This window comes from Cyanistes caeruleus, chromosome 11 (genome assembly GCF_971803275.1).
Source record: "Cyanistes caeruleus chromosome 11, bCyaCae1.hap1.1, whole genome shotgun sequence".
Taxonomy (NCBI): Eukaryota; Metazoa; Chordata; class Aves; order Passeriformes; family Paridae; genus Cyanistes; species Cyanistes caeruleus.
In genome coordinates this window covers 21,961,545-21,986,270 of record NC_141711.1, presented here as the reverse complement: position 1 = coordinate 21,986,270, position 24,726 = coordinate 21,961,545, and the positions used below count along the sequence as shown (strand labels likewise).

The window sequence follows — 24,726 nt, the reverse complement described above, 5'->3', positions numbered from 1 at the left end:
ATTAGGAGAAGTTTCTGAATTTGCAGTTTGCCTCAAAGACTTTCTTTACACCGTTAAGGAACTGGCTCTGTAACTTACAGAGATTGAGTGGTTCCCCTGACTGGACATCACCACATGACCCCTTACCAAAACAACTATTCTTGCCTAGCAATTGCAAAGCTTTGAGCTCTTCTAGAGGCTTTGTCCTGAGCAACTTTGTTAGGTCCCTCTCTGCTCGGCTGTCGAGCCTGTCCAGGTCCCTCTGGAGGGGTGCATCAGCCCCTGCTCCCGCTTCTGTGCTATCAGCAAACGTGCTGAGGGAGCGCTCCGTCCCTTCTGCCAGGTCACTGGGGAATAAGGCAAACAAGGCTGGCCCCAGCACGGCCCCCCTGAGGTCACAACCCTCTGAGTTTGGAGCTCCACTGTCCACTTCTCTACCCCACTCTCCCTGAACTGCCTCAGGAGCATATTATGGGAGACAGGGACAAAGCCTCGCTGAAGCTCCAGCTGACAACTCAGCCACTGCTCTCCCCGCACAAACCCAGCCAGTCACTGCAGCACAGGTGGCTATGAGATTCCTCAAGCATGGTTTTCCCTTCCTGTTATTCCCGAGCTTTGGAGATGACATCCAGGAGGAGGTGTTGTGTCACCTGTCGGGAGATGGAGGAGAGGCTGATGGGCCTGCAGTTTCTTGGCTTCTTCTTGGTGCCCTTTGGGAAGACTGCAGTGATGCAGGCTTTCCTGCAATGCTCATGCCTCTCTTGCGAAGCATCACCTTCCGTGACTGGCTGAGAGAGCTCCCAGTGCCGGGGCCAGGAGCAGAGATTTCCCCTGGCCCCAAAAGGGAAGGCTGGGCTCAGGCCGTGTGTCAGTGCGACCTGGCAACGGGAGGAGAAGGTAAGGCAGGGAAGCAGCTGCCCAGGGACCAGAGGGGCCCCACACCTCGGGGCTCTGGGCCTGTGCTGCAGGCTCACCTGCCTCTCCCTTCCCAGAATCAGCGCAGGAACATCCAGAGGAGACCGCGGTGTTCCTGAACGCGACGACGGGAGCAGAAGGCGGACAGGAGCAGGGCTCACGCAGGGCTGACCAGGGAGTAGCACCCTCGTAGCTCTGGGCCTGTTCTCCAAACTCCCATCACTCTTCTCTCTCCCACAGAGAGACAGGACCAGCACCTGGCGGAGACAGCGGCGTTCCTGGACAGGGATTCGGCGCTGACAGCCGCCATGTGCGACAGGGAGCAGGAGGGCCCTGATGGCAGGGAGCCAGGTGAGGGCAAAGCAGCCCTCCCACAGCCTGGCCCAGGGGCTGTCGGGGTGGCCAGCGTGGGGTGCAGAGCAGAGGCCGGGGGAGGCAGGAGCTGCTCAGCCAGGCCAGGGCTGGCAGCCTCCTTCCTCCTCAAGTGGAGCCCAGCTGGGCCAGGGGGCAGCTGTTGGGAGCCCCGTGCCCGCAATGGCCGCTGCTCTCCAAGGCCTCCAGCCCTGCCCATCAGCCAGGCACGCAGGCAGGGACAGAGCAGCCCTTGGGGTCGATGCTGCGGGCTGAGAGCCCCACAGAGCTGTTCATGCCCGCTGCCATTGGCTCTGTCCCGTGCAGCATGCCTGCTGTGTCGTTGTGTAAAGGCCGACCCCTGTGCTTCCCCAGGCCCTGGCAAGTGCCCCTGTACTGCTCCTGTGCTGCCCAGGGCACCCACGGGCGTTGCTCGCGCCTGAGAGCGACCAGAACCAGCGGGGAGTGTGACAGCTCTGTTGCTCTGGGCTCGGCTGTCAGGCCAAGGCCCCTGGGCAGGGGGCAGTGTCCTTTTGGGCTTGGCAGAGCCCGTAGGCTCCTGGAGGGCTGGGGGCACTGCTCCGGCCAGGCCTGGCCCAGGCCTGGGAGGCCTTTGACATTGCTGATTGCCCTCACAGCCTCCAGGGCCGAGCCGGAGCTCAATGGCCCCAGCCTGACTGGACAGTCTGGACTGGAGCCTTCCCGTGGCTCCCCGGAACCCGAGAGCATCAGCGCCAGCTCAGAAACACTGCCTGACCGGGTTTGCCAATATTTTTTCCTGTTAGGTCCTTGAAAGGATTTAAAAGGTAATGTTGTTTGGCAACTTCTTCAATGAACAAATACGACATGATTCTTTTCAAGAAAGGTTTTATTAGTTTGGTTTCAGTTTCCATTTGGAATTCTTATGCTTCCTAAGACGATCCAGAAATTAATGAAAACCTAACATATTCCTAGGAGAAGTTTTTGAATCCACTACTCGCAGAAGTCTCTAAATTCACTGTTTCTCTTAAACACTTCCCTTACACCTAGTTAGCTAGCTGCTCCTGTAACAGAGAGAGATGCAGTGATTTACGTGGCTGGACATCACAACATGATGTTACACACACCAGTATACTAACAACCTTTTGTTCCCTGACAGTTACAAAGCTTCAGGCTCTTCTGGAGGTCCTGAATTAATTTTGCGTGCGCATCCATAGCCGTGTTCCCTCCCCATGCTCAGCATTCAGCCACAGTTACCAGGGAACAGATGTTCCATACTCACCTCAAGCAATAATCTACGTCTGTCTTCCCAACCCTCTTATTCTTCACTGAACTCTACAGATCTACAAAAAATAACTTTGCGCCCTCTGCACAAAAGAAAACACAACAGAACACCAATCAATAGGGTTCAACACTTGTGATTCTGCTGCTGCTCCCAACAATCATGAATGAACAACACAACAGTCAAGTCAGAAGCTCTATTCTTCACGTCCCTCCTATTCTCTTGCCCCCCACCACATGTCGGCTTCAGCAGAACTGTTCCCTACTGCAGCCTGGTGTACTAAGAAAAATGAAAGGCAGCAGCTGTCTCCCTGAACATGCTGAAATCTAAATTGCAGTGAAACAGCAGCTCTTGCATTAAACGCTCAGCAGCAGGATCCCACAGCTGCCCCCCAGAAGCGCTGCCTGCCAAGGGCTGAGATCTCCATTCTAACACACCCTGCAAATCTGACGGGCTGGAAGATTGCAGGGCAGTAACTGTATGAACACAGCCATACATTTCATCAGCGTTATCTTACAAGTCTCAAGAAAGGAACGTCATTTAAGCCTGACTTGAGACTATATTCTACAAAAGAGAACAAGCAATTGTTTTGGCAACCTGTGTAATTTTTGAGGCTGTGTATGTTTTCTTTTGTTGTTGTTGTCTTTGTTTTTAAATCGAAAATTCAGTGGCTTCAGAAGAGAAAGCCCCAGATTCATTAGGATGAAGAACCGCACGGACATATGTCGCTGACAAGAACCCTCATCATTCCTAACAGTAACACCAGAAAGACAGGAAAAAGTTAAAAATGATAGACCTACCTGAAAAATCCCAAATGTCTCAGTAACCTGTCTAGTGACTATGTTTTTGCTAAGCTCTACAAGTTCCTATCGCTATGAGGTAATTATCTGAAAGAAAGGAAAGGCAGAAAGCTGCTCAGCCTTTATTTTTTACCAGGACTGTCTCATGGGATTCTACCACAACTTTGACCACAAGAAAGGATGGCAAATTTTGACTACAGAGCATTCATAACCAGGAGGCATCTTTTCCTCCTTACTCAAGTCCAGTAAGGGTTTAAAAGGGAAAAATATACAAAAGGGGACTGAACAAGTTGTGTCGTACCTCTTAGGCGTTCGTCATCTATGGAGAAGAAGAGAACTCTAGCACTTTCTGTGCGTGGTAGAGAAAGAAACCTAGACAAGTACAAAGGGGTTTTAGCATTCTCAAAGGTCCTATCAAATGCCCTGAGCACAAGTTAGAGCTGTAGTGCCTCAGAGAAATGGTGTACATGGAAGAGCTCTACTCCATAGTATGCAAATAAAGCCTTCTATTAAAGAACCCCACTTTTTACAATAAAATTGACTGTGTCTTTGCCTTTTGGCTTTCACTGCTCAGAGGTGTGCAGTGTCAGTTTCCCATTTTCTCAGTGCTGCCATTAATATTCCCACAGCATCCAACTACTACAGCCAAGTAGACAACAAATACAAATGGAACTTGCCTTTCTTTCTTGGTGCTTTTCAATTTCTGACATCTCCGGCTCATCAGCAGCCCCAGACGGGATGTCTTGGAAATGTGAATCCTGTTGCCACCCGACGTTTTCCGGTTTTATCGTTCCAAGTACGTAAGGCTCTGCAAAACCAGCACCAAAACAGAAAGCAAGTCAAAACCAAATTATTTCTCTGCTTGCCCGGAAAAATTCCTCTTTTCAAATGAAATATTTACTGGAGAAGACAGATTTAGGAAGGACAAAATCTTCTTCTCCCTGATTTTCTGAACTGTAGCTCTGCTCCAGGATTTTCCACTTTGTTCTAGGCATCTCCTATGTATTCTTAAACATTTAGCATCACATCCAGAAGACAGTGAATAGCTTCTGAATTCAGCACAAGTGTGGTGGGCTTGTTGCTTTGTGTTGTTGTTTTTTAATATTTTGGATAACTTGGCACGGTTTCCTTTCATTCCTACCTGACTGTGACTTGATTAAATATTCCTTCATCTGCATTTCATAAGGCCTTATTTTATCTGAGCTTAGGACACCCCAGTGTCCTAAAACTTTCACTTTTCTGAAGGTCCAGGAATAGAATTCAGTAACTAACAGAATGTTCATGGAGCTTGGGGTCAACTCCAGGATTTTGTTCCTCCCTCTACCTTAACACCCATTTTCCTTAAAATCCTGTTGGCTTCCATGTAACTTGGTATGACTGCTGTGCCACCTTTTTCCCTGCTTGAGAAGTTTAGGGGAAGCTTTTTCACCGCTCTGCAAAAATCCCAATGCCTTCTCAAGGCGTGCCTTTCAAAATTCCTGAGATGCAAGCAGGAGTTACCTCTCATTAATCTCCCACAAGCTTGGCAAGTAGAAATGAAGATCAAAATGCTTCAGCAGAAGTACTGACTTCTGCTGCTGAAAATCCTCTGGATTATGACCTTCTTTACACCATATTGCTCTACAGTGCCTGCCAGAAGCCGTTCCTTAGAAATGGCTCCGTTAGGAGGGTTCTGCTGTTACCTTCTTTGATGCCCAACTCCTCTGTGTCTCCAAAGAAGGAAGACTGGAAAGCACTGGACTCCTGAGTTCTGTCGTTTTCAGGCAAAGGTCCCAGACGTTCGTCTGGGGCAGAGTCCTGCGCATCCTCTTTGTCCCAGCCTATTTCCACTGTCTTTTCCGGTTTCATCTTTGAAGGTCCAAGCAAGTGTTTTAAATCAGCAGCAGTGTCGCAATCGATTTCTTCAGACACTTAAAGCAGTGTCTCACTCTCTTCTTTCTCCCTCTGCTTTACTGAAGAAAGGCTTTACTGAAATGAGATTGTTTAAGGATAGCGACTCAACACATGTCCTTTTCAAAGACAGCTTCCCTAAGAGCCACCTTGCTCGTCATGTCTCCCTAAATGGCATGGTATCCAAGCCATTAAGGATCCACGTTCAAGGGTAAGCAGAGGGGAAATATCTGTCTAAAGACAGGAATGAGTGTCCTTTTTAATCAGCTATGTGCTTAAGTGACTTTTCCCTACACAATACATGGTAACATAGAAATCAAGAATCATGGAAATGCCAAGAGCTAATTCGGTTTTCCCACAGACCTGCAAATCTCGAGGTGCCTGTTTTGACCCTTCTCACCTTCACTTACGGCAGCAAACAGAGGGACTAGAAAGAAAAGATGACACTACATGCTGCTGTTGGAGGTCCCAGTTGAGGCCCGACGTGGCTGGCGGGAGCGGTTGCTCCAGCGCGACGTCCCTGACGGTGTCCCCCTGAGCCTGGGCCTCTCAGCACTTGCTGCTCTCCTCCTGCTCCTGTCCTGGTGACTCCTGGACCGGACAGGTTGATCCGAGGCTCGACGTTGCACGCAGGAGCGGCTGCGTCTCGGGGACGTCCCTGAGGACGTCTCCCTTCGCCTGGGCCTCTCTGCCCTCGACGTTCTCCTGCTGCTCCTGTCATGGCAACTCCTCGACCGGGCAGGTGGACTCTGGGCATGAGCTTGCTGCCGGGAGCGGCTGTGTCTGCGGGAAGCCCGCGACGGTGTCTCCCTTTGCCTGCGCCTCTCTGCACTTGATGCTCTCCTACTGCTCCTGTCACGGCGACTCCGCGACCGGACGGCCCCATCTGAGGCCCGCCTCTGCTGGTGAGAGCGCCTTCGCCTGCTGTCAGGCCCAGCATGTCTGGAATGGACCCTGTCCTCAGGGCCCGTCCAGCTGCTGGATCTTGCCCTTGGTGTGTGTGCGCTGCCGGTGTCTGCCAAGGAAGAAACTGCATGCCGGGGGCTTCTGTGGCTGCTGGTCCCCGGAGTTGGAGACTGGGGAGCCAGACCCGATGGCACTGCGCTGCTGGAGCTCGGCCTGATGGCCTCGGATTCTGAAAGGCCGTGAGCAGGCTCCAGTCTTGACTGTCTGATCCGGCTGGGGTCATTGAGCTCTGGCTGCTCATCCCTGGGGGCTGTAAAGCCAAACAGGAATGTCAGAGGCCTCCCAGGCCATGCCCAACCAGAACACTGCCCCCAGCCCTCCAGGAGCCCATGGGCTTTGCTGTGCCCAGCCTGGGCACTGGCCCCAGTCCAGGGACACCCGCCTGCTTTGCCTCATACCTGTGTCGAGACCAGCACAGCTGTCACACTCCCAGCGGGTTCTCCTCACTGTCAGGCCAGAGCAGCGCCTGTGGGTGCCCTCGGCAGCACAGGAGGAGCACAGGAGCAGCTCCCAGGGCCTGCGGAAGCAAACGGGTTGATGGCTCTGAGAACAAAGTGTCCCAGCATGGGATTGTCCAGCCGTGCACCACTGGCTCCTTCCGCTTTGAGCCCTTCCTGAGACACAGGTTCCCTGCAGAGCCCCGGGTGCAGCTTCCCAACTCACCCCTCTTCCTCTGCCTCCTCCCTGCCTCCTGGGTAAAGGCATTCCCTGGCATTGCACCTGCTGTGACGCACTCTCAGATCCGCGAAGGCGTCGTTGTCCTCCCATGTTGGCAGTCTGATGGGGAAAGGAAAAGCTGATGTGTTTCTGCTGCCCTGACTGCATGGACGTAACAGGAGCAGGTGTCCCTGCTCTTCCTCCAATGCTTTTCCAAGTCCCCTGAGAAGCGCAAGTCCAGATTCCTTGGATGGGGCAGGGCCTGGACTGCTGGGGCAGGGCCTGGCACAGCACAGCATTTGCACCCTCCTGTCTTGTGAGCCCCGCAGAACGACACCAACCTGAAGGGGATGCGGATTCCCATGATGAACATTTCGACAGCGAATACCTCATGGTCTCTGCAGAGGGGGCAGCGGAAGGAGAAAAGACCAGCACGCATGGCCTGTCCCTGCAGGGCAAACAGAAGCAGCGTGAGCCAGACGCTGGTGCTGCTGAGCACCTGCTGTGTCCCAGGCCTGAGGGCATGGCTCCCACCTGGAGGCAGTCCCTGTGGAACCAGGCTCTTTGGCACGTTGGGCACACGATGGTGGTGAAGGTCATTCTGTCCTCCACTGGCTCCATGCAGATGGGGCATTCGGTGCCCGGCTCTGGAGTCACCTGCACAATCTGCACTGGACGGTGCTCAGGGCAGAAGGATCTGGGGGCAAAAGGACGGGCATAATGAGAAAGTCTTGGTCCTTCCCCAAGGGTGGCTAGAAGGGGAGAGGAGCTACCTGTATGAGGCAAAGTAGTGATTGACACAGCCGCCCTCCTTGGCACAGGGCAGGTGGAACCATCTGTTGCAGTCTTCCTCGCAGCACATGATGGTGGCCCCGCTCTGGCCGCAGACGCAGCAGTGCTGGAATGAGCCAGGCAGCCCCATCAGCGGCAGCCTCGGGGCCTCCCCAGGCAGCCCCAGGGCTGCGGGCAGGGAGCGGGATGGGGCTGCTACTGGCTCTCAGCCCACAGAGCCAGATGGTGGAGGAAGTGCCTGTGCCAGGGACTCTTTGGAGCTGCTGGGAGCCAGACTTTGTCCCACAGCTGGCTGGATGGCCGGCCTTTCTTGCTGGGGGTCTGGGCTAAGCTCTAGCAAACCTCTCCTGGCACAAATGTCCCTGCTCTTTTGCCAGGCTCTCACCTTCTGTGCCGCCCGCCTGACTGCACATTGGATATCTTGAGGAAGATAGCCCAGGAGTCCAACATGTTTCTTTTCTTGCCGGAAAAGAAGAGTGGCAAAATACTGCAGAAAAGGGGAAGAGGTGATGAAGACAGGGTGGCAGGGACTGCCCATTGCAATGCGGGAGGGAGTGCCCGGAGCCACTCACCAGGCAGAACATGTGGGCACAGAGCCCATATTTCTCCCGTCTGTTTCCGCAGGTGTCCGGGTCAGCGTCTGCACGGTGACACAACACGCATTCTGCAGGAGACAGAGCCAATGGCAGCGGGCATGAGCAGCTCTGTGGGGCTCTCAGCCCGCAGCATCGACCCCAAGGGCTGCTCTGTCCCTGCCTGCGTGCCTGGCTGATGGGCAGGGCTGGAGGCCTTGGAGAGCAGCGGCCATTGCGGGCATGGGGCTCCCCACAGCTGCCCCCTGGCCCAGCTGGGCCCCACTTGAGGAGGAAGGAGGCTGCCAGCCCTGGCCTGGCTGAGCAGCTCCTGCCTCCCCCGGCCTCTGCTCTGCACCCCACGCTGGCCACCCCGACAGCCCCTGGGCCAGGCTGTGGGAGGGCTGCTTTGCCCTCACCTGGCTCCCTGCCATCAGGGCCCTCCTGCTCCCTGTCGCACATGGCGGCTGTCAGCGCCGAATCCCTGTCCAGGAACGCCGCTGTCTCCGCCAGGTGCTGGTCCTGTCTCTCTGTGGGAGAGAGAAGAGTGATGGGAGTTTGGAGAACAGGCCCAGAGCTACGAGGGTGCTACTCCCTGGTCAGCCCTGCGTGAGCCCTGCTCCTGTCCGCCTTCTGCTCCCGTCGTCGCGTTCAGGAACACCGCGGTCTCCTCTGGATGTTCCTGCGCTGATTCTGGGAAGGGAGAGGCAGGTGAGCCTGCAGCACAGGCCCAGAGCCCCGAGGTGTGGGGCCCCTCTGGTCCCTGGGCAGCTGCTTCCCTGCCTTACCTTCTCCTCCCGTTGCCAGGTCGCACTGACACACGGCCTGAGCCCAGCCTTCCCTTTTGGGGCTTTGGTCGCACGCGTCACAATGGCCACTCTGACATCAGCATCTTGCTCCCAAGATTGAGGCAGCCATGGCTTCACATGCCCGGCAACCACTTGAGGCCACCCCCTTGGGAACCGAGGTTCTGAGATGGTTCCAAGCCTTTGGTCAGCACGGAACCGGGCCAGAGACTCCTGCAGCAAGTGCAGGGTCCAAGCCCAGGCCCCAGGGCAGCCATCAAGGGTGGCACTGTAGGCACAAAGGTGCTGTTCAGGCACGGCCACGCCAGGGCTCCTGCTCCTGGCAGTCTGTTGCCCAGAGAGCTTGTGCAGGGTCTCTTGCACTGCACAGATGCCAAACCTGCTCTTGGTGAAGCGACGTTTTCCTCAAGACCTCTCTGCAGTAAACTGAGATGAACCTGATTTCATGCCCGTGCTGATCACCGTTGGGAACAGGAGATAAAGCTGGGGACCACTGCAGCTGCCTCCCGACCTTAATTCTCCTGTCATCTAACGATCTCATGAATTTGACATTTCCTATTAAGCGGAAAAATTACTATTTAGCTTCTGAGAAAGCTCATCCTTTACACTGACTCTATGGAAACCCGGGAAATTCAATGAAAGATTACCTTGTATCTGACTGGAGAGCTTGCAACAGTGCTCAGCTCAGGAGTCAATTGCTTTTCCCACATTAAAGAACTTTGCCAGTTTTGTCCATGCTTTCCTTCTAGCAACTATATTGAAAAAAGTCAAGACGGGACACACACAAACCGTTCTTGTAGAGTTTTCGCATTCACGCCTTTGCAAACACGCTCCTGCAAAGTCCAGATCATTGACTGCTAGAACAGTCAGTGGGACCCCAGGGAAACAGGGCAGGGGCTGACAAGCAGAGATACCCTGCACCTGCCTGATGCTGGGGCACCGGGAGTTCATCCATGTTCCTGTCTCCAGGGGAGAGCCCCCCTGGGTGGAAAACAATGCCTTCACTGAACTAGGAGGGAGGCACAGCAGGGGCAATGCCAGGGAATGCCTTTACCCACGAGGCAGGGTGGAGGCGGAGGAAGAGGGGAGCCTTGGGAAGCTGCACCCGGGGCTCTGCAGGGAACCTGTGTCTCGGCAAGGCATTGAAGCAGAAGGAGCCAGAAGAGCTCAGCCATGCAGTCCTGAGCTGTGGACACTTTGTCCTCAGCACCAGGAACCCGTTTGCTTCTCCAGGCCCTGGGAAGTGCTCCGGTGCCTCTCCCGCACGTTATGCATCGACACACAGCCACCGACTCTTCCTCAACCCTTTTCAGCACTGGACAGCAGGACACAGTAAAATGTTGTCTCTGGTGCATGATCTAATTATTCAAAGTCTAATTATTCAAAGTCCTGCAAAGAAGCAACTTACATTGAAAGCATCCACACCAAAATCCCCAAACCCTGGTACAAATCTTGAATTGACACAAGAAACATGTTCCTATTCAGAAACACAGGCTAACACTTTTGGCCAATATTTTTTCCTATCAGGTCTTTGAATGGATTTCAAAAGTAACATTGTTTGGCAAGTTCTTCAAGGAACAAGCAGGAAACACGTGTGAACTCTAAAAGAAGATTTATTGGCTTGCTTTCACATCCCTTTTGGAATCCCTATGCTTCATCCAGCATGCCAGGAAATTGTGAAAATCCAACTTCATATTAGGAGAAGTTTCTGAATTTGCAGTTTGCCTCAAAGACTTTCTTTACACCGTTAAGGAACTGGCTCTGTAACTTACAGAGATTGAGTGGTTCCCCTGACTGGACATCACCACATGACCCCTTACCAAAACAACTATTCTTGCCTAGCAATTGCAAAGCTTTGAGCTCTTCTAGAGGCTTTGTCCTGAGCAACTTTGTTAGGTCCCTCTCTGCTCGGCTGTCGAGCCTGTCCAGGTCCCTCTGGAGGGGTGCATCAGCCCCTGCTCCCGCTTCTGTGCTATCAGCAAACGTGCTGAGGGAGCGCTCCGTCCCTTCTGCCAGGTCACTGGGGAATAAGGCAAACAAGGCTGGCCCCAGCACGGCCCCCCTGAGGTCACAACCCTCTGAGTTTGGAGCTCCACTGTCCACTTCTCTACCCCACTCTCCCTGAACTGCCTCAGGAGCATATTATGGGAGACAGGGACAAAGCCTCGCTGAAGCTCCAGCTGACAACTCAGCCACTGCTCTCCCCGCACAAACCCAGCCAGTCACTGCAGCACAGGTGGCTATGAGATTCCTCAAGCATGGTTTTCCCTTCCTGTTATTCCCGAGCTTTGGAGATGACATCCAGGAGGAGGTGTTGTGTCACCTGTCGGGAGATGGAGGAGAGGCTGATGGGCCTGCAGTTTCTTGGCTTCTTCTTGGTGCCCTTTGGGAAGACTGCAGTGATGCAGGCTTTCCTGCAATGCTCATGCCTCTCTTGCGAAGCACCACCTTCCGTGACTGGCTGAGAGAGCTCCCAGTGCCGGGGCCAGGAGCAGAGATTTCCCCTGGCCCCAAAAGGGAAGGCTGGGCTCAGGCCGTGTGTCAGTGCGACCTGGCAACGGGAGGAGAAGGTAAGGCAGGGAAGCAGCTGCCCAGGGACCAGAGGGGCCCCACACCTCGGGGCTCTGGGCCTGTGCTGCAGGCTCACCTGCCTCTCCCTTCCCAGAATCAGCGCAGGAACATCCAGAGGAGACCGCGGTGTTCCTGAACGCGACGACGGGAGCAGAAGGCGGACAGGAGCAGGGCTCACGCAGGGCTGACCAGGGAGTAGCACCCTCGTAGCTCTGGGCCTGTTCTCCAAACTCCCATCACTCTTCTCTCTCCCACAGAGAGACAGGACCAGCACCTGGCGGAGACAGCGGCGTTCCTGGACAGGGATTCGGCGCTGACAGCCGCCATGTGCGACAGGGAGCAGGAGGGCCCTGATGGCAGGGAGCCAGGTGAGGGCAAAGCAGCCCTCCCACAGCCTGGCCCAGGGGCTGTCGGGGTGGCCAGCGTGGGGTGCAGAGCAGAGGCCGGGGGAGGCAGGAGCTGCTCAGCCAGGCCAGGGCTGGCAGCCTCCTTCCTCCTCAAGTGGAGCCCAGCTGGGCCAGGGGGCAGCTGTTGGGAGCCCCGTGCCCGCAATGGCCGCTGCTCTCCAAGGCCTCCAGCCCTGCCCATCAGCCAGGCACGCAGGCAGGGACAGAGCAGCCCTTGGGGTCGATGCTGCGGGCTGAGAGCCCCACAGAGCTGTTCATGCCCGCTGCCATTGGCTCTGTCCCGTGCAGCATGCCTGCTGTGTCGTTGTGTAAAGGCCGACCCCTGTGCTTCCCCAGGCCCTGGCAAGTGCCCCTGTACTGCTCCTGTGCTGCCCAGGGCACCCACGGGCGTTGCTCGCGCCTGAGAGCGACCAGAACCAGCGGGGAGTGTGACAGCTCTGTTGCTCTGGGCTCGGCTGTCAGGCCAAGGCCCCTGGGCAGGGGGCAGTGTCCTTTTGGGCTTGGCAGAGCCCGTAGGCTCCTGGAGGGCTGGGGGCACTGCTCCGGCCAGGCCTGGCCCAGGCCTGGGAGGCCTTTGACATTGCTGATTGCCCTCACAGCCTCCAGGGCCGAGCCGGAGCTCAATGGCCCCAGCCTGACCGGACAGTCTGGACTGGAGCCTTCCCGTGGCTCCCCGGAACCCGAGAGCATCAGCGCCAGCTCAGAAACACTGCCTGACCGGGTTTGCCAATATTTTTTCCTGTTAGGTCCTTGAAAGGATTTAAAAGGTAATGTTGTTTGGCAACTTCTTCAATGAACAAATACGACATGATTCTTTTCAAGAAAGGTTTTATTAGTTTGGTTTCAGTTTCCATTTGGAATTCTTATGCTTCCTAAGACGATCCAGAAATTAATGAAAACCTAACATATTCCTAGGAGAAGTTTTTGAATCCACTACTCGCAGAAGTCTCTAAATTCACTGTTTCTCTTAAACACTTCCCTTACACCTAGTTAGCTAGCTGCTCCTGTAACAGAGAGAGATGCAGTGATTTACGTGGCTGGACATCACAACATGATGTTACACACACCAGTATACTAACAACCTTTTGTTCCCTGACAGTTACAAAGCTTCAGGCTCTTCTGGAGGTCCTGAATTAATTTTGCGTGCGCATCCATAGCCGTGTTCCCTCCCCATGCTCAGCATTCAGCCACAGTTACCAGGGAACAGATGTTCCATACTCACCTCAAGCAATAATCTACGTCTGTCTTCCCAACCCTCTTATTCTTCACTGAACTCTACAGATCTACAAAAAATAACTTTGCGCCCTCTGCACAAAAGAAAACACAACAGAACACCAATCAATAGGGTTCAACACTTGTGATTCTGCTGCTGCTCCCAACAATCATGAATGAACAACACAACAGTCAAGTCAGAAGCTCTATTCTTCACGTCCCTCCTATTCTCTTGCCCCCCACCACATGTCGGCTTCAGCAGAACTGTTCCCTACTGCAGCCTGGTGTACTAAGAAAAATGAAAGGCAGCAGCTGTCTCCCTGAACATGCTGAAATCTAAATTGCAGTGAAACAGCAGCTCTTGCATTAAACGCTCAGCAGCAGGATCCCACAGCTGCCCCCCAGAAGCGCTGCCTGCCAAGGGCTGAGATCTCCATTCTAACACACCCTGCAAATCTGACGGGCTGGAAGATTGCAGGGCAGTAACTGTATGAACACAGCCATACATTTCATCAGCGTTATCTTACAAGTCTCAAGAAAGGAACGTCATTTAAGCCTGACTTGAGACTATATTCTACAAAAGAGAACAAGCAATTGTTTTGGCAACCTGTGTAATTTTTGAGGCTGTGTATGTTTTCTTTTGTTGTTGTTGTCTTTGTTTTTAAATCGAAAATTCAGTGGCTTCAGAAGAGAAAGCCCCAGATTCATTAGGATGAAGAACCGCACGGACATATGTCGCTGACAAGAACCCTCATCATTCCTAACAGTAACACCAGAAAGACAGGAAAAAGTTAAAAGTGATAGACCTACCTGAAAAATCCCAAATGTCTCAGTAACCTGTCTAGTGACTATGTTTTTGCTAAGCTCTACAAGTTCCTATCGCTATGAGGTAATTATCTGAAAGAAAGGAAAGGCAGAAAGCTGCTCAGCCTTTATTTTTTACCAGGACTGTCTCATGGGATTCTACCACAACTTTGACCACAAGAAAGGATGGCAAATTTTGACTACAGAGCATTCATAACCAGGAGGCATCTTTTCCTCCTTACTCAAGTCCAGTAAGGGTTTAAAAGGGAAAAATATACAAAAGGGGACTGAACAAGTTGTGTCGTACCTCTTAGGCGTTCGTCATCTATGGAGAAGAAGAGAACTCTAGCACTTTCTGTGCGTGGTAGAGAAAGAAACCTAGACAAGTACAAAGGGGTTTTAGCATTCTCAAAGGTCCTATCAAATGCCCTGAGCACAAGTTAGAGCTGTAGTGCCTCAGAGAAATGGTGTACATGGAAGAGCTCTACTCCATAGTATGCAAATAAAGCCTTCTATTAAAGAACCCCACTTTTTACAATAAAATTGACTGTGTCTTTGCCTTTTGGCTTTCACTGCTCAGAGGTGTGCAGTGTCAGTTTCCCATTTTCTCAGTGCTGCCATTAATATTCCCACAGCATCCAACTACTACAGCCAAGTAGACAACAAATACAAATGGAACTTGCCTTTCTTTCTTGGTGCTTTTCAATTTCTGACATCTCCGGCTCATCAGCAGCCCCAGACGGGATGTCTTGGAAATGTGAATCCTGTTGCCACCCGACGTTTTCCGGTTTTATCGTTCCAAGTACGTAAGGCTCTGCAAAACCAGCACCAAAACAGAAAGCAAGTCAAAACCAAATTATTTCTCTGCTTGCCCGGAAAAATTCCTCTTTTCAAATGAAATATTTACTGGAGAAGACAGATTTAGGAAGGACAAAATCTTCTTCTCCCTGATTTTCTGAACTGTAGCTCTGCTCCAGGATTTTCCACTTTGTTCTAGGCATCTCCTATGTATTCTTAAACATTTAGCATCACATCCAGAAGACAGTGAATAGCTTCTGAATTCAGCACAAGTGTGGTGGGCTTGTTGCTTTGTGTTGTTGTTTTTTAATATTTTGGATAACTTGGCACGGTTTCCTTTCATTCCTACCTGACTGTGACTTGATTAAATATTCCTTCATCTGCATTTCATAAGGCCTTATTTTATCTGAGCTTAGGACACCCCAGTGTCCTAAAACTTTCACTTTTCTGAAGGTCCAGGAATAGAATTCAGTAACTAACAGAATGTTCATGGAGCTTGGGGTCAACTCCAGGATTTTGTTCCTCCCTCTACCTTAACACCCATTTTCCTTAAAATCCTGTTGGCTTCCATGTAACTTGGTATGACTGCTGTGCCACCTTTTTCCCTGCTTGAGAAGTTTAGGGGAAGCTTTTTCACCGCTCTGCAAAAATCCCAATGCCTTCTCAAGGCGTGCCTTTCAAAATTCCTGAGATGCAAGCAGGAGTTACCTCTCATTAATCTCCCACAAGCTTGGCAAGTAGAAATGAAGATCAAAATGCTTCAGCAGAAGTACTGACTTCTGCTGCTGAAAATCCTCTGGATTATGACCTTCTTTACACCATATTGCTCTACAGTGCCTGCCAGAAGCCGTTCCTTAGAAATGGCTCCGTTAGGAGGGTTCTGCTGTTACCTTCTTTGATGCCCAACTCCTCTGTGTCTCCAAAGAAGGAAGACTGGAAAGCACTGGACTCCTGAGTTCTGTCGTTTTCAGGCAAAGGTCCCAGACGTTCGTCTGGGGCAGAGTCCTGCGCATCCTCTTTGTCCCAGCCTATTTCCACTGTCTTTTCCGGTTTCATCTTTGAAGGTCCAAGCAAGTGTTTTAAATCAGCAGCAGTGTCGCAATCGATTTCTTCAGACACTTAAAGCAGTGTCTCACTCTCTTCTTTCTCCCTCTGCTTTACTGAAGAAAGGCTTTACTGAAATGAGATTGTTTAAGGATAGCGACTCAACACATGTCCTTTTCAAAGACAGCTTCCCTAAGAGCCACCTTGCTCGTCATGTCTCCCTAAATGGCATGGTATCCAAGCCATTAAGGATCCACGTTCAAGGGTAAGCAGAGGGGAAATATCTGTCTAAAGACAGGAATGAGTGTCCTTTTTAATCAGCTATGTGCTTAAGTGACTTTTCCCTACACAATACATGGTAACATAGAAATCAAGAATCATGGAAATGCCAAGAGCTAATTCGGTTTTCCCACAGACCTGCAAATCTCGAGGTGCCTGTTTTGACCCTTCTCACCTTCACTTACGGCAGCAAACAGAGGGACTAGAAAGAAAAGATGACACTACATGCTGCTGTTGGAGGTCCCAGTTGAGGCCCGACGTGGCTGGCGGGAGCGGTTGCTCCAGCGCGACGTCCCTGACGGTGTCCCCCTGAGCCTGGGCCTCTCAGCACTTGCTGCTCTCCTCCTGCTCCTGTCCTGGTGACTCCTGGACCGGACAGGTTGATCCGAGGCTCGACGTTGCACGCAGGAGCGGCTGCGTCTCGGGGACGTCCCTGAGGACGTCTCCCTTCGCCTGGGCCTCTCTGCCCTCGACGTTCTCCTGCTGCTCCTGTCATGGCAACTCCTCGACCGGGCAGGTGGACTCTGGGCATGAGCTTGCTGCCGGGAGCGGCTGTGTCTGCGGGAAGCCCGCGACGGTGTCTCCCTTTGCCTGCGCCTCTCTGCACTTGATGCTCTCCTACTGCTCCTGTCACGGCGACTCCGCGACCGGACGGCCCCATCTGAGGCCCGCCTCTGCTGGTGAGAGCGCCTTCGCCTGCTGTCAGGCCCAGCATGTCTGGAATGGACCCTGTCCTCAGGGCCCGTCCAGCTGCTGGATCTTGCCCTTGGTGTGTGTGCGCTGCCGGTGTCTGCCAAGGAAGAAACTGCATGCCGGGGGCTTCTGTGGCTGCTGGTCCCCGGAGTTGGAGACTGGGGAGCCAGACCCGATGGCACTGCGCTGCTGGAGCTCGGCCTGATGGCCTCGGATTCTGAAAGGCCGTGAGCAGGCTCCAGTCTTGACTGTCTGATCCGGCTGGGGTCATTGAGCTCTGGCTGCTCATCCCTGGGGGCTGTAAAGCCAAACAGGAATGTCAGAGGCCTCCCAGGCCATGCCCAACCAGAACACTGCCCCCAGCCCTCCAGGAGCCCATGGGCTTTGCTGTGCCCAGCCTGGGCACTGGCCCCAGTCCAGGGACACCCGCCTGCTTTGCCTCATACCTGTGTCGAGACCAGCACAGCTGTCACACTCCCAGCGGGTTCTCCTCACTGTCAGGCCAGAGCAGCGCCTGTGGGTGCCCTCGGCAGCACAGGAGGAGCACAGGAGCAGCTCCCAGGGCCTGCGGAAGCAAACGGGTTGATGGCTCTGAGAACAAAGTGTCCCAGCATGGGATTGTCCAGCCGTGCACCACTGGCTCCTTCCGCTTTGAGCCCTTCCTGAGACACAGGTTCCCTGCAGAGCCCCGGGTGCAGCTTCCCAACTCACCCCTCTTCCTCTGCCTCCTCCCTGCCTCCTGGGTAAAGGCATTCCCTGGCATTGCACCTGCTGTGACGCACTCTCAGATCCGCGAAGGCGTCGTTGTCCTCCCATGTTGGCAGTCTGATGGGGAAAGGAAAAGCTGATGTGTTTCTGCTGCCCTGACTGCATGGACGTAACAGGAGCAGGTGTCCCTGCTCTTCCTCCAATGCTTTTCCAAGTCCCCTGAGAAGCGCAAGTCCAGATTCCTTGGATGGGGCAGGGCCTGGACTGCTGGGGCAGGGCCTGGCACAGCACAGCATTTGCACCCTCCTGTCTTGTGAGCCCCGCAGAACGACACCAACCTGAAGGGGATGCGGATTCCCATGATGAACATTTCGACAGCGAATACCTCATGGTCTCTGCAGAGGGGGCAGCGGAAGGAGAAAAGACCAGCACGCATGGCCTGTCCCTGCAGGGCAAACAGAAGCAGTGTGAGCCAGGCCCCGGTGCTGCTGAGCACCTGCTGTGTCCCAGGCCTGAGGGCATGGCTCCCACCTGGAGGCAGTCCCTGTGGAACCAGGCTCTTTGGCACGTTGGGCACACGATGGTGGTGAAGGTCATTCTGTCCTCCACTGGCTCCATGCAGATGGGGCATTCGGTGCCCGGCTCTGGAGTCACCTGCACAATCTGCACTGGACGGTGCTCAGGGCAGAAGGATCTGGGGGCAAAAGGACGGGCATAATGAGAAAGTCTTGGTCCTTCCCCAAGGGTGGCTAGAAGGGGAGAGGAGCTACCTGTATGAGGCAAAGTAGTGATTGACACAGCCGCCCTCCTTGGCACAGGGCAGGTGGAACCATCTGTTGCAGTCTTCCTCGCAGCACATGATGGTGGCCCCGCTCTGGCCGCAGACGCAGCAGTGCTGGAATGAGCCAGGCAGCCCCATCAGCGGCAGCCTCGGGGCCTCCCCAGGCAGCCCCAGGGCTGCGGGCAGGGAGCGGGATGGGGCTGCTACTGGCTCTCAGCCCACAGAGCCAGATGGTGGAGGAAGTGCCTGTGCCAGGGACTCTTTGGAGCTGCTGGGAGCCAGACTTTGTCCCACAGCTGGCTGGATGGCCGGCCTTTCTTGCTGGGGGTCTGGGCTAAGCTCTAGCAAACCTCTCCTGGCACAAATGTCCCTGCTCTTTTGCCAGGCTCTCACCTTCTGTGCCGCCCGCCTGACTGCACATTGGATATCTTGAGGAAGATAGCCCAGGAGTCCAACATGTTTCTTTTCTTGCCGGAAAAGAAGAGTGGCAAAATACTGCAGAAAAGGGGAAGAGGTGATGAAGACAGGGTGGCAGGGACTGCCCATTGCAATGCGGGAGGGAGTGCCCGGAGCCACTCACCAGGCAGAACATGTGGGCACAGAGCCCATATTTCTCCCGTCTGTTTCCGCAGGTGTCCGGGTCAGCGTCTGCACGGTGACACAACACGCATTCTGCAGGAGACAGAGCCAATGGCAGCGGGCATGAACAGCTCTGTGGGGCTCTCAGCCCGCAGCATCGACCCCAAGGGCTGCTCTGTCCCTGCCTGCGTGCCTGGCTGATGGGCAGGGCTGGAGGCCTTGGAGAGCAGCGGCCATTGCGGGCACGGGGCTCCCAACAGCTGCCCCCTGGCCCAGCTGGGCCCCACTTGAGGAGGAAGGAGGCTGCCAGCCCTGGCCTGGCTGAGCAGCTCCTGCCTCCCCCGGCCTCTGCTCTGCACCCCACGCTGGCCACCCCGACAGCCCCTGGGCCAGGCTGTGGGAGGGCTGCTTTGCCCTCACCTGGCTCCCTGCCATCAGGGCCCTCCTGCTCCCTGTCGCACATGGCGGCTGTCAGCGCCGAGTCCCTGTGCAGGAACGCCGCTGTCTCCGCCAGGTGCTGGTCCTGTCTCTCTGTGGGAGAGAGAAGAGTGATGGGAGTTTGGAGAACAGGCCCAGAGCTACGAGGGTGCTACTCCCTGGTCAGCCCTGCGTGAGCCCTGCTCCTGTCCGCCTTCTGCTCCCGTCGTCGCGTTCAGGAACACCGCGGTCTCCTCTGGATGTTCCTGCGCTGATTCTGGGAAGGGAGAGGCAGGTGAGCCTGCAGCACAGGCCCAGAGCCCCGAGGTGTGGGGCCCCTCTGGTCCCTGGGCAGCTGCTTCCCTGCCTTACCTTCTCCTCCCGTTGCCAGGTCGCACTGACACACGGCCTGAGCCCAGCCTTCCCTTTTGGGGCTTTGGTCGCACGCGTCACAATGGCCACTCTGACATCAGCATCTTGCTCCCAAGATTGAGGCAGCCATGGCTTCACATGCCCGGCAACCACTTGAGGCCACCCCCTTGGGAACCGAGGTTCTGAGATGGTTCCAAGCCTTTGGTCAGCACGGAACCGGGCCAGAGACTCCTGCAGCAAGTGCAGGGTCCAAGCCCAGGCCCCAGGGCAGCCATCAAGGGTGGCACTGTAGGCACAAAGGTGCTGTTCAGGCACGGCCACGCCAGGGCTCCTGCTCCTGGCAGTCTGTTGCCCAGAGAGCTTGTGCAGGGTCTCTTGCACTGCACAGATGCCAAACCTGCTCTTGGTGAAGCGACGTTTTCCTCAAGACCTCTCTGCAGTAAACTGAGATGAACCTGATTTCATGCCCGTGCTGATCACCGTTGGGAACAGGAGATAAAGCTGGGGACCACTGCAGCTGCCTCCCGACCTTAATTCTCCTGTCATCTAACGATCTCATGAATTTGACATTTCCTATTAAGCGGAAAAATTACTATTTAGCTTCTGAGAAAGCTCATCCTTTACACTGACTCTATGGAAACCCGGGAAATTCAATGAAAGATTACCTTGTATCTGACTGGAGAGCTTGCAACAGTGCTCAGCTCAGGAGTCAATTGCTTTTCCCACATTAAAGAACTTTGCCAGTTTTGTCCATGCTTTCCTTCTAGCAACTATATTGAAAAAAGTCAAGACGGGACACACACAAACCGTTCTTGTAGAGTTTTCGCATTCACGCCTTTGCAAACACGCTCCTGCAAAGTCTAGATCATTGACTGCTAGAACAGTCAGTGGGACCCCAGGGAAACAGGGCAGGGGCTGACAAGCAGAGATACCCTGCACCTGCCTGATGCTGGGGCACCGGGAGTTCATCCATGTTCCTGTCTCCAGGGGAGAGCCCCCCTGGGTGGAAAACAATGCCTTCACTGAACTAGGAGGGAGGCACAGCAGGGGCAATGCCAGGGAATGCCTTTACCCACGAGGCAGGGTGGAGGCGGAGGAAGAGGGGAGCCTTGGGAAGCTGCACCCGGGGCTCTGCAGGGAACCTGTGTCTCGGCAAGGCATTGAAGCAGAAGGAGCCAGAAGAGCTCAGCCATGCAGTCCTGAGCTGTGGACACTTTGTCCTCAGCACCAGGAACCCGTTTGCTTCTCCAGGCCCTGGGAAGTGCTCCGGTGCCTCTCCCGCACGTTATGCATCGACACACAGCCACCGACTCTTCCTCAACCCTTTTCAGCACTGGACAGCAGGACACAGTAAAATGTTGTCTCTGGTGCATGATCTAATTATTCAAAGTCTAATTATTCAAAGTCCTGCAAAGAAGCAACTTACATTGAAAGCATCCACACCAAAATCCCCAAACCCTGGTACAAATCTTGAATTGACACAAGAAACATGTTCCTATTCAGAAACACAGGCTAACACTTTTGGCCAATATTTTTTCCTATCAGGTCTTTGAATGGATTTCAAAAGTAACATTGTTTGGCAAGTTCTTCAAGGAACAAGCAGGAAACACGTGTGAACTCTAAAAGAAGATTTATTGGCTTGCTTTCACATCCCTTTTGGAATCCCTATGCTTCATCCAGCATGCCAGGAAATTGTGAAAATCCAACTTCATATTAGGAGAAGTTTCTGAATTTGCAGTTTGCCTCAAAGACTTTCTTTACACCGTTAAGGAACTGGCTCTGTAACTTACAGAGATTGAGTGGTTCCCCTGACTGGACATCACCACATGACCCCTTACCAAAACAACTATTCTTGCCTAGCAATTGCAAAGCTTTGAGCTCTTCTAGAGGCTTTGTCCTGAGCAACTTTGTTAGGTCCCTCTCTGCTCGGCTGTCGAGCCTGTCCAGGTCCCTCTGGAGGGGTGCATCAGCCCCTGCTCCCGCTTCTGTGCTATCAGCAAACGTGCTGAGGGAGCGCTCCGTCCCTTCTGCCAGGTCACTGGGGAATAAGGCAAACAAGGCTGGCCCCAGCACGGCCCCCCTGAGGTCACAACCCTCTGAGTTTGGAGCTCCACTGTCCACTTCTCTACCCCACTCTCCCTGAACTGCCTCAGGAGCATATTATGGGAGACAGGGACAAAGCCTCGCTGAAGCTCCAGCTGACAACTCAGCCACTGCTCTCCCCGCACAAACCCAGCCAGTCACTGCAGCACAGGTGGCTATGAGATTCCTCAAGCATGGTTTTCCCTTCCTGTTATTCCCGAGCTTTGGAGATGACATCCAGGAGGAGGTGTTGTGTCACCTGTCGGGAGATGGAGGAGAGGCTGATGGGCCTGCAGTTTCTTGGCTTCTTCTTGGTGCCCTTTGGGAAGACTGCAGTGATGCAGGCTTTCCTGCAATGCTCATGCCTCTCTTGCGAAGCACCACCTTCCGTGACTGGCTGAGAGAGCTCCCAGTGCCGGGGCCAGGAGCAGAGATTTCCCCTGGCCCCAAAAGGGAAGGCTGGGCTCAGGCCGTGTGTCAGTGCGACCTGGCAACGGGAGGAGAAGGTAAGGCAGGGAAGCAGCTGCCCAGGGACCAGAGGGGCCCCACACCTCGGGGCTCTGGGCCTGTGCTGCAGGCTCACCTGCCTCTCCCTTCCCAGAATCAGCGCAGGAACATCCAGAGGAGACCGCGGTGTTCCTGAACGCGACGACGGGAGCAGAAGGCGGACAGGAGCAGGGCTCACGCAGGGCTGACCAGGGAGTAGCACCCTCGTAGCTCTGGGCCTGTTCTCCAAACTCCCATCACTCTTCTCTCTCCCACAGAGAGACAGGACCAGCACCTGGCGGAGACAGCGGCGTTCCTGGACAGGGATTCGGCGCTGACAGCCGCCATGTGCGACAGGGAGCAGGAGGGCCCTGATGGCAGGGAGCCAGGTGAGGGCAAAGCAGCCCTCCCACAGCCTGGCCCAGGGGCTGTCGGGGTGGCCAGCGTGGGGTGCAGAGCAGAGGCCGGGGGAGGCAGGAGCTGCTCAGCCAGGCCAGGGCTGGCAGCCTCCTTCCTCCTCAAGTGGAGCCCAGCTGGGCCAGGGGGCAGCTGTTGGGAGCCCCGTGCCCGCAATGGCCGCTGCTCTCCAAGGCCTCCAGCCCTGCCCATCAGCCAGGCACGCAGGCAGGGACAGAGCAGCCCTTGGGGTCGATGCTGCGGGCTGAGAGCCCCACAGAGCTGTTCATGCCCGCTGCCATTGGCTCTGTCCCGTGCAGCATGCCTGCTGTGTCGTTGTGTAAAGGCCGACCCCTGTGCTTCCCCAGGCCCTGGCAAGTGCCCCTGTACTGCTCCTGTGCTGCCCAGGGCACCCACGGGCGTTGCTCGCGCCTGAGAGCGACCAGAACCAGCGGGGAGTGTGACAGCTCTGTTGCTCTGGGCTCGGCTGTCAGGCCAAGGCCCCTGGGCAGGGGGCAGTGTCCTTTTGGGCTTGGCAGAGCCCGTAGGCTCCTGGAGGGCTGGGGGCACTGCTCCGGCCAGGCCTGGCCCAGGCCTGGGAGGCCTTTGACATTGCTGATTGCCCTCACAGCCTCCAGGGCCGAGCCGGAGCTCAATGGCCCCAGCCTGACCGGACAGTCTGGACTGGAGCCTTCCCGTGGCTCCCCGGAACCCGAGAGCATCAGCGCCAGCTCAGAAACACTGCCTGACCGGGTTTGCCAATATTTTTTCCTGTTAGGTCCTTGAAAGGATTTAAAAGGTAATGTTGTTTGGCAACTTCTTCAATGAACAAATACGACATGATTCTTTTCAAGAAAGGTTTTATTAGTTTGGTTTCAGTTTCCATTTGGAATTCTTATGCTTCCTAAGACGATCCAGAAATTAATGAAAACCTAACATATTCCTAGGAGAAGTTTTTGAATCCACTACTCGCAGAAGTCTCTAAATTCACTGTTTCTCTTAAACACTTCCCTTACACCTAGTTAGCTAGCTGCTCCTGTAACAGAGAGAGATGCAGTGATTTACGTGGCTGGACATCACAACATGATGTTACACACACCAGTATACTAACAACCTTTTGTTCCCTGACAGTTACAAAGCTTCAGGCTCTTCTGGAGGTCCTGAATTAATTTTGCGTGCGCATCCATAGCCGTGTTCCCTCCCCATGCTCAGCATTCAGCCACAGTTACCAGGGAACAGATGTTCCATACTCACCTCAAGCAATAATCTACGTCTGTCTTCCCAACCCTCTTATTCTTCACTGAACTCTACAGATCTACAAAAAATAACTTTGCGCCCTCTGCACAAAAGAAAACACAACAGAACACCAATCAATAGGGTTCAACACTTGTGATTCTGCTGCTGCTCCCAACAATCATGAATGAACAACACAACAGTCAAGTCAGAAGCTCTATTCTTCACGTCCCTCCTATTCTCTTGCCCCCCACCACATGTCGGCTTCAGCAGAACTGTTCCCTACTGCAGCCTGGTGTACTAAGAAAAATGAAAGGCAGCAGCTGTCTCCCTGAACATGCTGAAATCTAAATTGCAGTGAAACAGCAGCTCTTGCATTAAACGCTCAGCAGCAGGATCCCACAGCTGCCCCCCAGAAGCGCTGCCTGCCAAGGGCTGAGATCTCCATTCTAACACACCCTGCAAATCTGACGGGCTGGAAGATTGCAGGGCAGTAACTGTATGAACACAGCCATACATTTCATCAGCGTTATCTTACAAGTCTCAAGAAAGGAACGTCATTTAAGCCTGACTTGAGACTATATTCTACAAAAGAGAACAAGCAATTGTTTTGGCAACCTGTGTAATTTTTGAGGCTGTGTATGTTTTCTTTTGTTGTTGTTGTCTTTGTTTTTAAATCGAAAATTCAGTGGCTTCAGAAGAGAAAGCCCCAGATTCATTAGGATGAAGAACCGCACGGACATATGTCGCTGACAAGAACCCTCATCATTCCTAACAGTAACACCAGAAAGACAGGAAAAAGTTAAAAGTGATAGACCTACCTGAAAAATCCCAAATGTCTCAGTAACCTGTCTAGTGACTATGTTTTTGCTAAG

The 24,726-nt window shown here is 54.0% G+C and overlaps 2 protein-coding genes and 2 long non-coding RNA genes across 4 annotated transcripts; 2 read left to right on the top strand and 2 right to left on the bottom strand.

Annotated features, from left to right (window-relative positions):
- Positions 1-802: 802 nt before the first annotated feature.
- On the top strand, positions 803-3,843 carry LOC147651132 (uncharacterized). Its single transcript, XR_015275109.1, has 3 exons — positions 803-876; positions 972-1,245; positions 1,884-3,843. It is a non-coding gene; the product is annotated as an uncharacterized LOC147651132 (long non-coding RNA).
- LOC111944252 (E3 ubiquitin-protein ligase PHF7-like) lies at positions 2,096-9,048 on the bottom strand. The gene is made up of 16 exons (XM_086846521.1): positions 8,972-9,048; positions 8,603-8,876; positions 8,184-8,275; positions 7,997-8,098; positions 7,593-7,717; positions 7,354-7,516; positions 7,161-7,267; positions 6,826-6,939; positions 6,561-6,679; positions 5,597-6,412; positions 4,989-5,274; positions 3,984-4,114; positions 3,608-3,678; positions 3,307-3,393; positions 2,507-2,591; positions 2,096-2,288 (listed from the first exon to the last, which is right to left on the bottom strand). The coding sequence occupies exons 2-10, from the start codon at positions 8,643-8,645 to the stop codon at positions 5,643-5,645; spliced, it is 1,635 nt and encodes a 544-aa protein (XP_086702647.1). The 5' UTR covers positions 8,646-8,876; positions 8,972-9,048; the 3' UTR covers positions 2,096-2,288; positions 2,507-2,591; positions 3,307-3,393; positions 3,608-3,678; positions 3,984-4,114; positions 4,989-5,274; positions 5,597-5,642.
- A 2,437-nt stretch (positions 9,049-11,485) lies between these two features.
- On the top strand, positions 11,486-14,526 carry LOC147651131 (uncharacterized). Its single transcript, XR_015275110.1, has 3 exons — positions 11,486-11,559; positions 11,655-11,928; positions 12,567-14,526. It is a non-coding gene; the product is annotated as an uncharacterized LOC147651131 (long non-coding RNA).
- On the bottom strand, positions 12,779-19,684 carry LOC111946133 (E3 ubiquitin-protein ligase PHF7-like). Its single transcript, XM_086846523.1, has 16 exons — positions 19,655-19,684; positions 19,286-19,559; positions 18,867-18,958; positions 18,680-18,781; positions 18,276-18,400; positions 18,037-18,199; positions 17,844-17,950; positions 17,509-17,622; positions 17,244-17,362; positions 16,280-17,095; positions 15,672-15,957; positions 14,667-14,797; positions 14,291-14,361; positions 13,990-14,076; positions 13,190-13,274; positions 12,779-12,971 (listed from the first exon to the last, which is right to left on the bottom strand). The coding sequence occupies exons 2-10, from the start codon at positions 19,326-19,328 to the stop codon at positions 16,326-16,328; spliced, it is 1,635 nt and encodes a 544-aa protein (XP_086702649.1). The 5' UTR covers positions 19,329-19,559; positions 19,655-19,684; the 3' UTR covers positions 12,779-12,971; positions 13,190-13,274; positions 13,990-14,076; positions 14,291-14,361; positions 14,667-14,797; positions 15,672-15,957; positions 16,280-16,325.
- Positions 19,685-24,726: the final 5,042 nt, after the last annotated feature.